At 55.6% G+C, this 14,187-nt stretch overlaps 2 protein-coding genes across 3 annotated transcripts; one reads left to right on the plus strand and one right to left on the minus strand.

Moving 5' to 3' along the window:
- The first annotated feature begins 986 nt into the window (after positions 1-986).
- On the plus strand, positions 987-4,990 carry LOC133354661 (peptidyl-tRNA hydrolase-like). Of its 2 annotated transcripts, XM_061571694.1 has the most exons (6): positions 987-1,226; positions 1,916-2,004; positions 2,101-2,171; positions 2,693-2,792; positions 3,255-3,300; positions 4,407-4,990. In XM_061571694.1, the coding sequence occupies exons 1-6, from the start codon at positions 1,056-1,058 to the stop codon at positions 4,614-4,616; spliced, it is 687 nt and encodes a 228-aa protein (XP_061427678.1). In that variant the 5' UTR covers positions 987-1,055; the 3' UTR covers positions 4,617-4,990. The 2 variants fall into 2 exon arrangements, with proteins under 2 accessions (XP_061427678.1, XP_061427676.1); XM_061571692.1 differs by having other exon boundaries at positions 988-1,226; positions 1,916-2,171.
- A 48-nt stretch (positions 4,991-5,038) lies between these two features.
- On the minus strand, positions 5,039-10,256 carry LOC133354656 (transcriptional adapter 1-like). The gene is made up of 8 exons (XM_061571688.1): positions 10,095-10,256; positions 9,329-9,420; positions 8,749-8,814; positions 8,518-8,594; positions 7,520-7,777; positions 7,021-7,181; positions 6,501-6,627; positions 5,039-6,003 (listed from the first exon to the last, which is right to left on the minus strand). The coding sequence occupies exons 1-8, from the start codon at positions 10,169-10,171 to the stop codon at positions 5,824-5,826; spliced, it is 1,038 nt and encodes a 345-aa protein (XP_061427672.1). The 5' UTR covers positions 10,172-10,256; the 3' UTR covers positions 5,039-5,823.
- Positions 10,257-14,187: the final 3,931 nt, after the last annotated feature.

Below are 14,187 nucleotides of genomic sequence, written 5' to 3' on the forward strand. Positions count from 1 at the left end.
TCAATCTAGCAATGTGAGAGCGCTCGAGTGTGATCGTCAATCTAGCAATGTGAGAGCGCTCGAGAGTGATCGTCAATCTAGCAATGTGAGAGCGCTCCCATCGTGATCGTCAATCAAGCAACGCGAGAGCGCTCGAGTGTGATCGTCAATCTAGCAATGCGAGAGCTCTCGAGTGTGATCGTCAATCTAGCAATGTGAGAGCGCTCGAGTGTGATCGTCAATCTAGCAATGTGAGAGCGCTCGAGAGTGATCGTCAATCTAGCAATGTGAGAGCGCTCCCATCGTGATCGTCAATCAAGCAACGCGAGAGCGCTCGAGTGTGATCGTCAATCTAGCAACGCGAGAGCTCTCGAGTGTGATCGTCAATCTAGCAATGCGAGAGCGCTCGAGTGTGATCGTCAATCTAGCAATGCGAGAGCGCTGAAGTGTGATCGTCAATCAAGCAATGCGAGAGCGCTCGAGTGTGATCGTCAATCAAGCAACGTGAGAGCGCTCGAGTGTGATCGTCAATCAAGCAATGTGAGAGCGCTCGAGTGTGATCGTCAATCTAGCAATGCGAGAGCGCTCGAGTGTGATCGTCAATCTAGCAATGCGAGAGCGCTCGAGTGTGATCGTCAATCAAGCAATGCGAGAGCGCTCGAGTGTGATCGTCAATCTAGCAATGTGAGAGCGCTCGAGTGTGATCGTCAATCAAGCAATGTGAGAGCGCTCGAGTGTGATCGTCAATCTAGCAATGCGAGAGCTCTCGAGTGTGATCGTCAATCTAGCAATGCGAGAGCGCTGAAGTGTGATCGTCAATCTAGCAATGCGAGAGCGCTCGAGTGTGATCGTCAATCTAGCAATGCGAGAGCTCTCGAGTGTGATCGTCAATCTAGCAATGCGAGAGCGCTCGAGTGTGATCGTCAATCTAGCAATGCGAGAGCGCTCGAGTGTGATCGTCAATCTAGCAATGCGAGAGCGCCACTCAGAGGTGGGAACCCAAGAAGCCGACACCCCCCACCACCCCACCACGTGTGAGGGGTCACGCTCGGTTCGCCGTGCCCTGCGCCCACGGGATGAGGAGGCTCGTGCTGAGGCTGAGTGGGAGGGGGCCACCCCCCCTCTCCTTCGTCTCACCCGCCCGACTCGGCCCCCCACTCGCCTCCTACTCGCTCGGCCTCCTCCCCGCTTCGCTCGCGAGGCGCGAGTTCAGTTCGAGTGCGCAGCGTGGCGCGGCGTGCTGGCTGGTGCGTGCCGACTGGGCCTGGGGGACAACTGCGCTACCCCCCCCCCCATTAAGTCCATATCCCACCCCTGTGCCCCCCCCCAATGTCCCCCTTCCTCTTGACCCCCTCGTCTTGACCCCCCTGCCCCCCTCTCCCCTCGTGCCCAGCTCCATGGGTACTGCATGTCTCTCTGTCCGCCTTCTGTAGAGACTGGCTGTGGGCAACCCCGGCCCCCCCCCTTCATCTCGTGCCCCCCCCCCCTTATCCCCCCTTTACCCCCCCTTTAACTCCCCCCCCCTTACCTTCCCCTTTACCCCCCCTTACCCCCCCCCCCCTTTATCCCCCCCTCATATCCCCCCTCCTTATCCCCCCCCGTTTATCCCCCCCGTTTATCCCCCCCGTTTATCCCCCCCGTTTATCCCCCCCGTTTATCCCCCCCTTTACCCCCCCCCTTTACCCCCCCCCTTTACCCTCCCCCTTAATCCCCCCCCTTAATCCCCCCCCCCTTAATCCCCCCCCCCCCTTAATCCCCCCCCCCTAACCCCCCCCCCCTTTATCCCCCCCCTTTATCCCCCCCCCCCCCTTTATCCCCCCCCCCCTTTATCCCCCCCCGTTATCCCCCCCCCCTTTATCCCCCCATACACCCCCCCCTACACCCCCCCTTTATCCCCCCCCCCTCTCTCCGCCCCCCCCACCGCCCCCTCGTGCAGGTGCTGGGCCTGGGCAACCCCGGCATGGCGGGTACCCGGCACAGCGTGGGGGCCGTGGCCGTGCGGCGCCTGGCGGAGCGGCTGGGCGCGGGGTCCGCGTGGCGAGGGGACCGCGCGGTGGCGGGGACCCTGGCCGAGGTGGGGCCCCCCGGGGGGCCCCCCGGGGGGCCCCCCGCGTGGCCCGGGGGGCCCCGCCTCGTGCTGCTCGCCTCCAGCCACCCCATGAACGTCAACGGGCTCAGCGCCGCCCTCGCCGGTGCGGAGTGGGGGGGGGTGTGGAGTGGGGGGTGGGGTTTAGTGTGAGGTGAGGTGTGGAGTGGGGGGTGGGGTGAGGTGTGGAGTGGGGTGGTGGGGGGGTGGGGGGTGTGGAGTGGGGTAGTGTGGGTGAGGTGTGGAGTGGGGGGGGTAGTGTGGGGTGGGGTGTGGAGTGGGGTAGTGTGGGGTAGTGTGGAGTGGGGGGGGATGTGTGGGGGTGGGGGTGTGGAGGGGGTGTGGGGTAGTGTGGAGTGGGGTAGTATGGAGTGGGGGGGGATGTGTGGGGTGGGGTAGTGTGGGGTGAGGTGTGAAGTGGGGGTGTACCCAATTGAGTACCTGGTGCGGTGTGTAGTAAACGTCGCCACTGGGGAGACAAAGGCGGCCGGGCGTGGTGCTGGCCACCCACCCTGCCACATGCCGTGCCAGCCCTTCAAAGGTGCTGCTTCACGATAACAACTTGCCCCAAATGTCTATTGAGGCTATACCGGAGTGGGGGGGGGGGGTCTTTGTCTTTGTGCACAGCCAAGAAGTTCTCGGTGCCCGCCCAGGAGGTCGTCCTCCTGCACGACGATGTGGACAAGCCCCTGGGTCACGTGGCTCTCAAGCACGGGGGCAGTGCCCGGTGAGTCCACCCCAGCTGTGTGGCCACGTGCCGCGCTGTCCACCCCGCCGCGCTGTCCACCTCATCGGCGCGCTGTCCACCTCATCGGTGCGCTGTCCACCCCATCGGTGCGCTGTCCACCCCATCGGCGTGCTCCCCTTGTTGTTGGTGCAGGAGCAGGAGGCTCGTGCAGGCTCACCACGTGTGTGCGTCTGCACCTTGTCTCGAACGGAGAGCGGTGGCGCTGCGGTTAGCGCGCTACGCCGCGAGCCAGGCAACCTGAGTTCAACACCGGTGACGAGTATCTGAACCAGACCTGGGCCTCCCTTAAGCTCGACTGAGTACCTGATGTAAATAAACATCAGCACTGGGGAGACAAAGGCGGCCGGGCATGGCGTGCCATGTTGGCCTTCATATCTGCTCACAGAAATGCCCCAAAAGTGTTTTAAAGGCTCCATGGGGAATCTTTGTATTTGTGTCTAGGGGACACAATGGAGTCAAGTCCTGCATTCACTGCCTGCGGTCTGATGTGAGTACCTCCCCTCCAGACACCTCGACTGTGACACTGCGCTGGGTGATGCGGGTGTGGTGCATGGGCAAGTGTGATTTTGGTGTGTTGATGTGGATGGTGTGTGTGTGAGAGATGTCAGTGTGTTGATGTGGATGGTGTGTTGATGTGGATGGTGTGTGTGTGAGATATCAGTGTCGTGAGAATTATTGTATTATTTTATTACTTCCCTTCTACGTGACTTTACCGAAAGAACCAAGAAGAAGATATCAGTGTGTTGATGTGGATGGTGTGTGTGTGAGATGTCAGTGTGTTGATGTGGATGGTGTGTGTGTGTGTGATGTCAGTGTGTTGATGTGGATGGTGTGTGTGTGTGATGTAAGTGTGTTGATGTGGATGGTGTGTGTGTGTGTGTGAGATGTTAGTGTGTTGATGTGGATGGTGTGTGTGTGTGTGATGTCAGTGTGTTGATGTGGATGGTGTGTGTGTGTGTGTGAGATGTCAGTGTGTTGATGTGGATGGTGTGTGTGTGATGTCAGTATGTTGATGTGGATGGTGTGTGTGTGTGTGATGTAAGTGTGTTGATGTGGATGGTGTGTGTGTGTGATGTGTGTTGATGTGGATGGTGTGTGTGTGAGATGTTAGTGTGTTGATGGTGTGTGTGTGTGAGATGCCAGTGTGTTGATGTGGATGGTGTGTGTGTGTGAGATGTCAGTGTGTTGATGTGGATGGTGTGTGTGAGATGTCAGTGTGTTGATGTGGATGGTGTGTGTGAGATGTCAGTGTGTTGATGTGGATGGTGTGTTGATGTGGATGGTGTCTGTGTGTGTGAGATGTCAGTGTGTTGATGTGGATGGTGTCTGTGTGTGTGAGATGTCAGTGTGTTGATGTGGATGGTGTGTGAGATATCAGTGTGATGTGGATGGTGTGTGTGTGAGATGTCAGTGTGTTGATGGTGTGTGTGTGTGAGATGCCAGTGTGTTGATGTGGATGGTGTGTGTGGGGCAAGCTTGAGTGATGCAGGTATTGGGATACGGGTGTTGACAGTCTCATTCTCAACCTGCCCATACCCCACGTTCACTCCGTGTTGTTGTTGTTGCTGCATCTCTCCTGTGCCGCACACCCAGGCCATGGTCCGCTTGCGGATTGGCGTTGGCCGTGGCGACGTGGCGCGGGGCTCTGCGGCGCTGGTGGCCCATGTGCTGGCGCCGTTCTCAGCCGAGGAAGAGCCGCAGATCCAGCGAGCGCTGGAGCGTGGCATCGACCTCTTGCTGGCGCACATGGGTTACACGGGGGGTCACACGGGGGGTCACATGGGCGAGGAGGTGCCCAGATGACCCCCACTGTTCCTTCCTCACTCACCCTTCACTACCATGGGTGGAGCGACGGCGCAACAGTTAGCACACTCCACTACCTACCTGGCGATCCGAGTTCGATTCCTGGCCACGGTGAACATTCAATCCGGTCCAGGCCCTCCCCAGGGTTGCCTCAGCCTTAAATGAGTAACTGCTGCTGTGTAAACATTGGTTGTGTTGCTGGCCACACCACCCTCTTGTGTTGTGCCGGCCTTCATAGCTGCTCACTAACTGCACTTACCCTAACTGCCCCGTGTCGGCTACATGAGGGATCTTTGCGTGGCTTGTTTACCATGCGGACATCGCTCGTGTTTGTCTGGAATCTATGAAGTAATAAAAGAGTTATGGAAGAGGTGGTATGGGATGCAGTCCTGACGTAAACACGCGGGACAGGGACACCAGCGCACACTGGGAGGAACGTCACATAGCAACGCTTTATTGGAAGATGCGGTATAAAACAGGAATGATGTTCACGGTCGCACGCGATATGAAATGTACAGCAGCGTTCGCAAAACACGAAACATGTCATGCGCAAAACATGAAACATGTCATGCGCAAAAACGTCAACACACCAAATGCAACCAACACGTCACATGCAACGTCAACGCAACGTTGCACTCATCAACAATTGCACCACCATAGCACCCACCACCATTGCTGGCCACATCACTCGTGCTCCAACCAACCGGGCGCTAATCTCCACCGAGGCGTCCTGCTCCATGGGTCTCTGGTGTTAACCCCTTTCACGTGGATTTCTTCACAATGGGCCCTGCCACTGAACCATTCCAGTGTTAAATTTCGATTTAAAGCTTTCGTGACTGCAGTGATTCATCTTCTTGGTTCTTTCGGTAAAGTCACGTAGAAGGGAAATAATAAAATAATTCTCACGACGTTTCGGCTACAACGCAAGCAGTCGTCCTCACCTGAGGACGGCTGCTTGCGTTGTAACTTTACCGAAAGAACCAAGAAGAAGACATTCCAGTGTTAACCCATTCATCATTGGCCCATCCACCGTGAAAAAAAAAATTCTGCCATGGACCCCTCTGCCATGGGCCCCCGCTCCTCATGCCCTGGCCTTCATGCCCTGGCCTTCATGCCCTGGCCTTCATGCCCTGGCCTTCAGGCCCTGGCCCTCAGGCACTGGCCCTCAGGCACTGGCCCTCAGGCACTGGCCCTCATGCACTGGCCCTCATGCACTGGCCCACGCGGACAGCCCCAGCGCCGCCCCCCCGGCACCGTCTCCGCTGAGAAGCTGCCGGTGGCGCACGTCCCACGCCACCTCCTCGCGGTCCGGGTGCCACCGTCGCGCCAGGATCCGCTCCATGTTCAGAGACCACATGGTGTGCAACGGCATCACCTGCTTGTGCACCTGCAGCAGCAGCAGTAACAGCAGCAGAACCATCAGCACGAGCTTCTGTGTCGATATCAGCGTTGGCTATAAACGGTGTGAAAGAAGTTCAATACATATTAGTAGCAGCAGCTCGAGTGGTATCATCATTAGTATTATTCTACCATCAGCATCATTATCTTGAGGGTACGATCTGCTTGTGCACCTTTCGCAAGAGCAGCAGCATCGGCAACAATCGCCATTAGTAGTAGGTTAAGTCAATATATTACCACTTTAAAATTATAAATGACTACTTTTTGTATGGCCGATTACTCGGGTTCTTTTAAATACGGTGGCTACCACCACCCCCCACTCCTACCGCACCCCCAAGGCAGAACACGGCTGATGGTGACGGAGATGTCACCAAACCCTGCCTGTTACCTTCAGTCCGGCGGCACATACGAAACGATCGAGTCATCAACAACTAAAGTAATGGGACATTCCAGGACTAGTGCGGAGTTCGGGGTTGCGTCAGTCACCGTGAGCGCTTGCTGCAGATCCACGAGGCTGATGGGAGGGAGCGAGGGCACGACCTCCGACCCCGAGCAGGCGAGCAGCAGGGCAGCACGCTCCTCCGCCTCCTCGCCCGGGCGGCACAAACTCTCACTGCACCGCACCAGCACCGCCGGAGAGCCACACGTCACTGACGCCGTGCCACAGACCACAAGACTGCACCAACGCCGCACCAACCAGCCATACTGAACCGCACAGCAATCATACCACACCACATCACATTAACCACACAAACAGCACACCGCAGGGGTGAACCATGACAAGACCACACCACATCAACGCCGTAAAAAAAAACTGCACGAACACCAAACCACGAGGCTATCCGAGAACCAGACCAACCAACATCGCACCGACCAGCAAAGCCTCGTGATGGGACCGTACGGTATGGTGAGCGTCGCGTGGTAAGAGTGGTGGCGAGTTTCGTGGTGGGTTTCGTGGTTAGCGGGGGTGAGTGATGTTTAAAATATTGGCTGATGATGTTCGTACCTGTCAGTGTTGTTGCTGCTGCTGCGGTGCGCTACACAGCTGTTGCGTAGGTACGGGTGCAGGGGAGTAGTGGTGCCGTACGCGTACCGAAACCGCCCGTCCTTCACCCGGTGAGGACGCCTACTCACCAGCATCGCCGTCACCACCGCCTTCAGGTGGTTCTACAACCGCCAGCACACAACAGCAGCTAAGACAATGCTCTCCCCACTCGCCACAACCGCTTGTAATACAACAGTAACTCATAGTGTTGTTGGTGATGGTGTTTAAGGTGGCGGTGAGGGATAGGAGTGGATGGTGGCAGTGGTGAGAATAAGGATGGTGATGTTGGCGATGGTGGCAATTATGTGAGTGGCGGTGATGATGGTTATGTTGGTAGTGATGGTGACGGTGGTAACGGTGATTACAATGATGTCAGATGGGCAGGTGTGGTGGTCGTGGTGGCGCCGTTGGTGGCGGTGGTGGCGGTGACGATGACGGTGGTGGTGCCACTGCCGCTCGCCTGCAGCGCATGTTGCAGACACAGCACCGTCTCCTCGGAGACCGAGTCCAACCCGGCCTCCCAGGCCACCAGCATGGCACGCCCCATCATCTCGCCCAGCGCCGGCAGCAGCAGCGACTGCACGCAGAGCGCAGGGGCGGTGGGGCCGGCACGCTCCCCGTCCACGCCGTCGCCCGTGCCCACAACACCGTCGGGGCCACACACGCGGCTTCCCACCCAGGTGGCGCCGGCCAGCGGATCCTGCTCCTGGAAGCGGTGCTGTGACCACACACACACACACACACAGATCCCCCATAAAGCTATTGAACAGACTTCTTGGGGCAAGTGCTGTTAGCGAGTAGCACCGATGAAGGCTCGGATGGCACACGAGGGGGAAGGTGGTCAGCACCACGTCCTGCTGATCTTTGAACACCGAACACCGCACCAGGCCCTCATTAAAGTCTGAGTCTGGATGTATGTTGAACTTCTTTCGCACTGTACGTAGCCAACCGTGCTAATCGAAGGTGTGGGGAAAGAAGAAAAGTCAACTTTGGGGAGGCCCGGGACCGGTTCAGATATTCGTCACCAATGTTGGCTGTGAGCGAGAATCGCACACGGGTCGCCGGGTTTGGAGCGCAGTGCGTTAACCACCATGCTACCGCTCTCATACAAAGATCCCCCATATAGCCTGAACAGACTGTTGGGGCAAGTGCTGTTAGCGAGCACCACCTATGAAGGCCGATACGGCACACGAGGGGGTGGGTGGCCAGCATCACGCCCGGTCGCCTTTGTCTCCCCAGTAGACATGTTTTTACACACCGCACCAGGTACTTCTTTCAGTCGGAGTCGATCTAGGGGAGGCCCAGGACCGGTTCAAATAATCATCACCGGTGTTGGCCGTGAGCGGGAATTTAACTCAGGACGCCAGGTTTGTAGCGCAGCGCGCCAACCGCTACACCACCACTCCCATACACAATCATACAGACGCGCACTCACTACACGGCTGTTACTGCCCTCACCTCAAACTTTCCCCGCAGCGAGGGCAGCTTCTTCTTGCGGCTTGGCTTCCCAGGCCGGCCCGGACCCTCCTTGAGGCCTGGGGGTAGCAGCAGCAGCAGCAGCATGGGTCTCAACACAAAACTTCACACACACGCACACACGGGGGCAGCAGGAGACTCAACACAGAGATCGAGGGGCAAACGGGAATCAATACACGGGGAGCAGCAAAAACTTTGAATGGCAGCACTCACCGGAAGCCGTCACCATGATCTGACACTTGGTGATAATGGCGAGAAGGAAGTCATTGTGGAGGTGAACTGTAAACACACATCAACACCGGTCATGACTCGCACGAACATCACAAATATTATTCTTAGGTTTTTTCGGTAAAGTCACGTAGGTAAAAAATTGAAATAAAAATTAATAAAAGTAAAATAAAATAAAAAATCACGACGTTTAGGAGGCAACACAAGCTTCCGTCTTCAGGTGGAACCGTCACAACCACGACAGCTGTATCAAGTAAATGAGAGATTGGTAGCTCCTGCAAACTCTCATTTGCTTGATACAGCTGTCGTGGCTGTGACGGTTCCACCTGAAGACGGAAGCTTGTGTTGCCTCCGAAACGTCGTGATTTTTTATTTTATTTTTATTAATTCTTATTTCAATTTTTTACCTACGTGACTTTACCGAAAAAACCTAAGAATATGAATCCTTGCAGTCACGAAAGCTTCAAATCAAGAATCACGAATATTACTTAACATCAGAGGCTGCACTCAGCATCAACCCAGAATCACTCCGCATCAGCCCCATCGCTCCCACCCCCACGCTCACCCATGTCTTGGGTGAGGAGTCTCCGCGCCTCCGAGTCAAACTCCTCTTTGCTGATCTTGTGCTTGAACCACAGCTTCATGTTTGCCCAGTACCTGCAACATGCACACGCAGATCCCAGTCAGCACTCACAGTTACACGCGTATACTTCTCACGGCCGCGACAGATCGCACGACACGGGAGACAAATATACGGGGAGAGGTGAGCCCTGGTCCCCCTCAATGAGACCCCGACTCCATCTCCCCACGGCTGAGAGCTGTCGAGAAACAGCTGCCCCCTCCCCCCCGTTCGTCTCGGGGTATTCCCACTGCTGCCCTCTGCAGTGCTTCTCGCTGCCCTCGCTATCTCAGTCCCCCCTCTACTACAACCACTGCTCTATGCTCTCTCTCTGCCCTGTCCACCTACACAAGCTCCTGACCACGCAGCTGCCTCGCGCTCGCAGGTTCCCACTGCTGCCCTCACTGACATTTCCTCTGCAGTACCCTGCTGCCCTCAGTGTCTCATGTTCCTCTCACTCATCCTCCAGCCCACGAGTCTCTCACTGAGTGAGACTCTACCCCCCCCACCCCCCCCACTACCCCCCCACTACCCCCCCCAACACCTCCCCCCCACACCTCCCCCCCACACCTCCCCCCACCACACCTCCCCCCCCCACCACACCTCCCCCCCACCACGCCTCCCCCTCCACCACGCCTCCCCCCCCACACCTCCCCCCACACCTCCCCCCACACACCTCCCCCCACACCTCCCCCCCCCACGAGTCTCTCACTGCTTGAGACTCTCTCCGAGCGCTTCCGCGAGGTTCTTCTTGGCCGCCTCGAGCTCTCCACCACCAGACGCCGCCATCGCGCTGCAGTGCCAGGCAGCGCAGTGCAGGAGACGCGACGTCACATCCGGGATGCGGCGACCAATCAGAAGCGACTCTCGCCCCCGCGCTTAACGGTTATGTCGTAAAGTAACAACACCGTACGTCGTAAAGTAACAACACCGTGCGTCGTAAAGTAACAACACCGTATGTCGTAAAGTAACAACACCGTACGTCGTAAAGTAACAACACCGTACGTCGTAAAGTAACAACACCGTGCGTCGTAAAGTAACAACACCGTATGTCGTAAAGTAACAACACCGTGCGTCGTAAAGTAACAACACCGTGCGTCGTAAAGTAACAACACCATGTGTCGTAAAGTAACAACACCGTATGTCGTAAAGTAACCACGGACTGTCGTAAAGCGAGGCAGAGGGAGAAATTTCGCTAAATGTAACGTTAAGAAATTAGTTCTCGCCTATTGTCGCTGCTGCGTTGGTAGTGGGGCACAACCAGCAACACAACACGTTCCCCGTGCCAATAATAACGCTGTTGTGGCCTTAGAAGCAAACGTATATAGTAAACAACGTTTCAAGCGATGACCCTTGTGCATACGCACATAACTGGAGGCCAGAGACAGGGTTAACCCAGGCAGTGTAGTTGACCAACGCGATGTAACATGTTACAGGAAGAAGTAACATGTTACATGAAGGCTTTTTTAAGTAGCCATTTACGGTAGTCGATTGTAAACTGTCGTAAATCTCAAGTGTCGTAAATCACAGACCGCTGCCGTAAAGCGTTGTTACCGTACATCGTTGATGCCGTAAATCGTGTCACCTGTCGCAAATCACAACAACTCGTCCAGAGAAGGGTGTCGTAAAGAGAAGCCTCCGCCGCCGATGTTGTTGTCACGTGATCGGGACGAGACCAAGTGCGCGCCGCGGGAGGAGGGGGGGGGAAGCACGCGACGCTCGAGGGGGTGGGGGGTCACCCACGAGTGGACGAGTCCAAGGGACGGCGTCCCCCCCCCCACCAACACACACGTGGCCCCAACCACCCCACGCGTGCCTCCCATCACCCAGACGGCGCGCGCAGCCCCGCAAAATGTTCACTGTCGTGGAGGTTAAATTTCGATTTAAAGCTTTCGTGACTGCAGGGATTCATCTTCTTGGTTCTTTCGGTAAAGTCACGTAGAAGGGAAATAATAAAATAATAAACATAATAAACGTGATAATTATTTTAGTATGTTTTATTTTTATTATTTCATTATTTCCCTTCTACGTGACTTTACCGAAAGAACCAAGAAGATGTCGTAGAGGTTCTTTTGGGGTTAGATCGCGTAAATATATAAACCCGCCACCTACCCGACACAGACAATTGATAAGGTTTGTCACGTTAAACAGAACGTGCCAGTTGGTCACTAGTACAGCACTTAGCAGTGTGTTGGAGAGCCAAGCCACAACATTTACAATCTTGAGTACGACGTTTCGCCAGTAATTACAACTAGCTTCATCAGGCGACAGCCTGGTTGGCTGCCGCCTGATGAAGCTAGTTGTGTGCTGTACTAGTAACGAATTGGCACGTTCTGTTTACATGACAAACCTTACAAATTGGCTGTGTCGGGTGGTGGCGGGTTTAACGACACATTAATTTACGCGATCTAACCCAAAAACCTATATTATGGATGATATTGGTCGCGAAAGCCTACGTGTTAAACATGTTTACTGCCTCGCTTGGTGTGCAGGAGGTCGTGGGTTCCACGCCCACCCTGGTCTCGGATTTTCAGATGTGTCACGTGGTTTTCGTCTTAAAAGCGACCTGTGTACCAAATGTCAGCTTTCTAACTTGCCGGGCAGCACCCTAGAGGTTTTAGAGGCACACCAATTACAGTCTGTATTTATATACAGAAGTTGTGATGGGTTTGTTTGTGCATTTGCACCACTGCCAACGCAGTTTCGTTAACTTCTTGACATGTTGGCGCAAGGGTGCACCCTCTGTATAATGTTTTGGTCATTTGTAATTGTGCTATAATCAGAACATAATCGGCGCGAGCCTTCTTGTGCTACGAGGAATTTATATACATTTATTCGTGTTCGTGCAATGTGTTCTACTCCGAGTTGGTTTTTTGTTCCGCTTTCTATTTGCTTCACTGTTTTACTTTACACGTTTTTTTTTAATTGGTGACGCTTTTGCAAATGCAACTCATGCTGCTCTCTTGGGTTACCACCTGGTTATAATAACCTTAAATCTGACCGCATCTCATGACGAAGTACATCAAAACCAGGACCACGTTCATACACAACTCTCACCTTCACCACGGACAGCAAACCACACAGACAGCACCCCCGGACATCTCTATACTATGAATCCGCTCACTCCTCCACCTGTCTGTCCACTGGTGCTCACCCTCTCCACTCATCTCTCCACTTGTCAAACTCTCCACTCCTCCACTCATCTGACCACCAGTAAGACCCTCCGCTCAATCCACTTCGTTTGTCCACTGGTGGTCTCCCTCTCCACTCATCTCTCCACTTGTCAAATCCTCCACTCATCTGACCGCCGGTGAGACCCTCCGCTCACTCCGCTCGATCTCTCCACGTCACCCATCTCTCCAAGCTCACCGCTGGCAGCGGACCGCATACTCCGACAGACGTCCGCCACTCGCTTCCAGATGACATGAAAACTTTTATTTGTGCGCCGCGAATTCGCGGCGCGAATACTGACTGACTGCGTCTGTACAAACATAGAAACCGGCGGGCACTGGAAGAAAGGGGGACCACAGGAAGAGCGGGGGGGGGGGGGGGGCACGGAGACACCGCGGTTGACACGACACGACACCACGTCCACGATCACCACCACGTATTGCACCACGGGAGCGGCAGAGGCTCCTCCACAGTCATAACCGCGATAATAATATTAATATTCACAACAACAATAACGACAACGATAAGTACATCAGCAGCATCATCAACAACAACGACGACGACGACGTTTGTAACAAACGCGACCCCTGGGCTCGGTAATCGCCCCGGGTTCAATCACCGCGACTCTTCCGTCCTTGGGTAGAGGTCACAGGGCCGGGGCAGTAGGTCACGGTAGGGTCAGGGCCGGCATCGTGGGGTAAGGACAACGTTATGGGGTCTAGGAAAGGTCACGGTGCGAGGACAGGGAGGGGTCACGGGGTCTTGAGTAGAAGTCATCGGGTCTGAGAAGAGTTACGGCAGAGTAAGCGCCCCTCGTCACGTGACATTACGTGAAAAGCACAGGGGGGTCAGGCCACCATCAAGGGCACCAGGCCAGGGTCACTTCGGAAACGCGAGTAACACTGCTCTCTGCGGAGTGGTGGGGGAGGTCAGAGGTCACAAGAGACATGACCCCCCCCCCCTCTTCCCCCCAAAGCACAGCAACGTCTCGCCGGGTCAGACTCTGGGTCCTCATTCCCAGCGAGGCCACGTCACAGCCTGGCACACGCGGTCCAGCTTTATGTAGCCTGGCACGCGTAACCCGGTCCAAACAGCCCAGTCTACACAGCCCAATACGGATTATCGATAGTCCGGTCCACACATAGCCCAGTAAACGTAGTCCAGTCGATGCAATCCGGTCCAAATAGCCCAGTATACGTATATCCCACGCTGAACTGCATCACTGTCTTAGCCTGGTGCAAAGCAGCCTGGCGCAACGCTGCCAAGAATCCCAGCTATCACAAAGCGGCGTCACCGCCACGCTCCTGCGGGACCCTAGCTCCTGCAGGCTGAGCTCACCCGGTGAGTGCAGCTGCATCTGCAGCAGTGAGCGGCGGCGAGTTCTGGGGTGCTGATGGAGGGTAGGAAGAGCTCATTTTGCAGAGAACAGTCCCCCCCACCTATGAAAATTGATTGGAACTGGTGGCTCCTTATCATTGGCCAAGGGCGAAATTATTTGTGTCCCGTTCGCTGGCCTCGGTTCTCCGTGGGAGCGGTTCGAATGGGGCAATTCGAGGGTGGAATGCGCGTCTTGGTGGGGCGGATCAACCGGGTTCCCCGTGTGTCGATTCTGTGTGAATCGAGTCGATGCGACG

This window comes from Lethenteron reissneri, chromosome 48, assembly GCF_015708825.2.
Source record: "Lethenteron reissneri isolate LAM-NWPU_2019-01 chromosome 48, ASM1570882v1, whole genome shotgun sequence".
NCBI lineage: Eukaryota > Metazoa > Chordata > Hyperoartia > Petromyzontiformes > Petromyzontidae > Lethenteron > Lethenteron reissneri.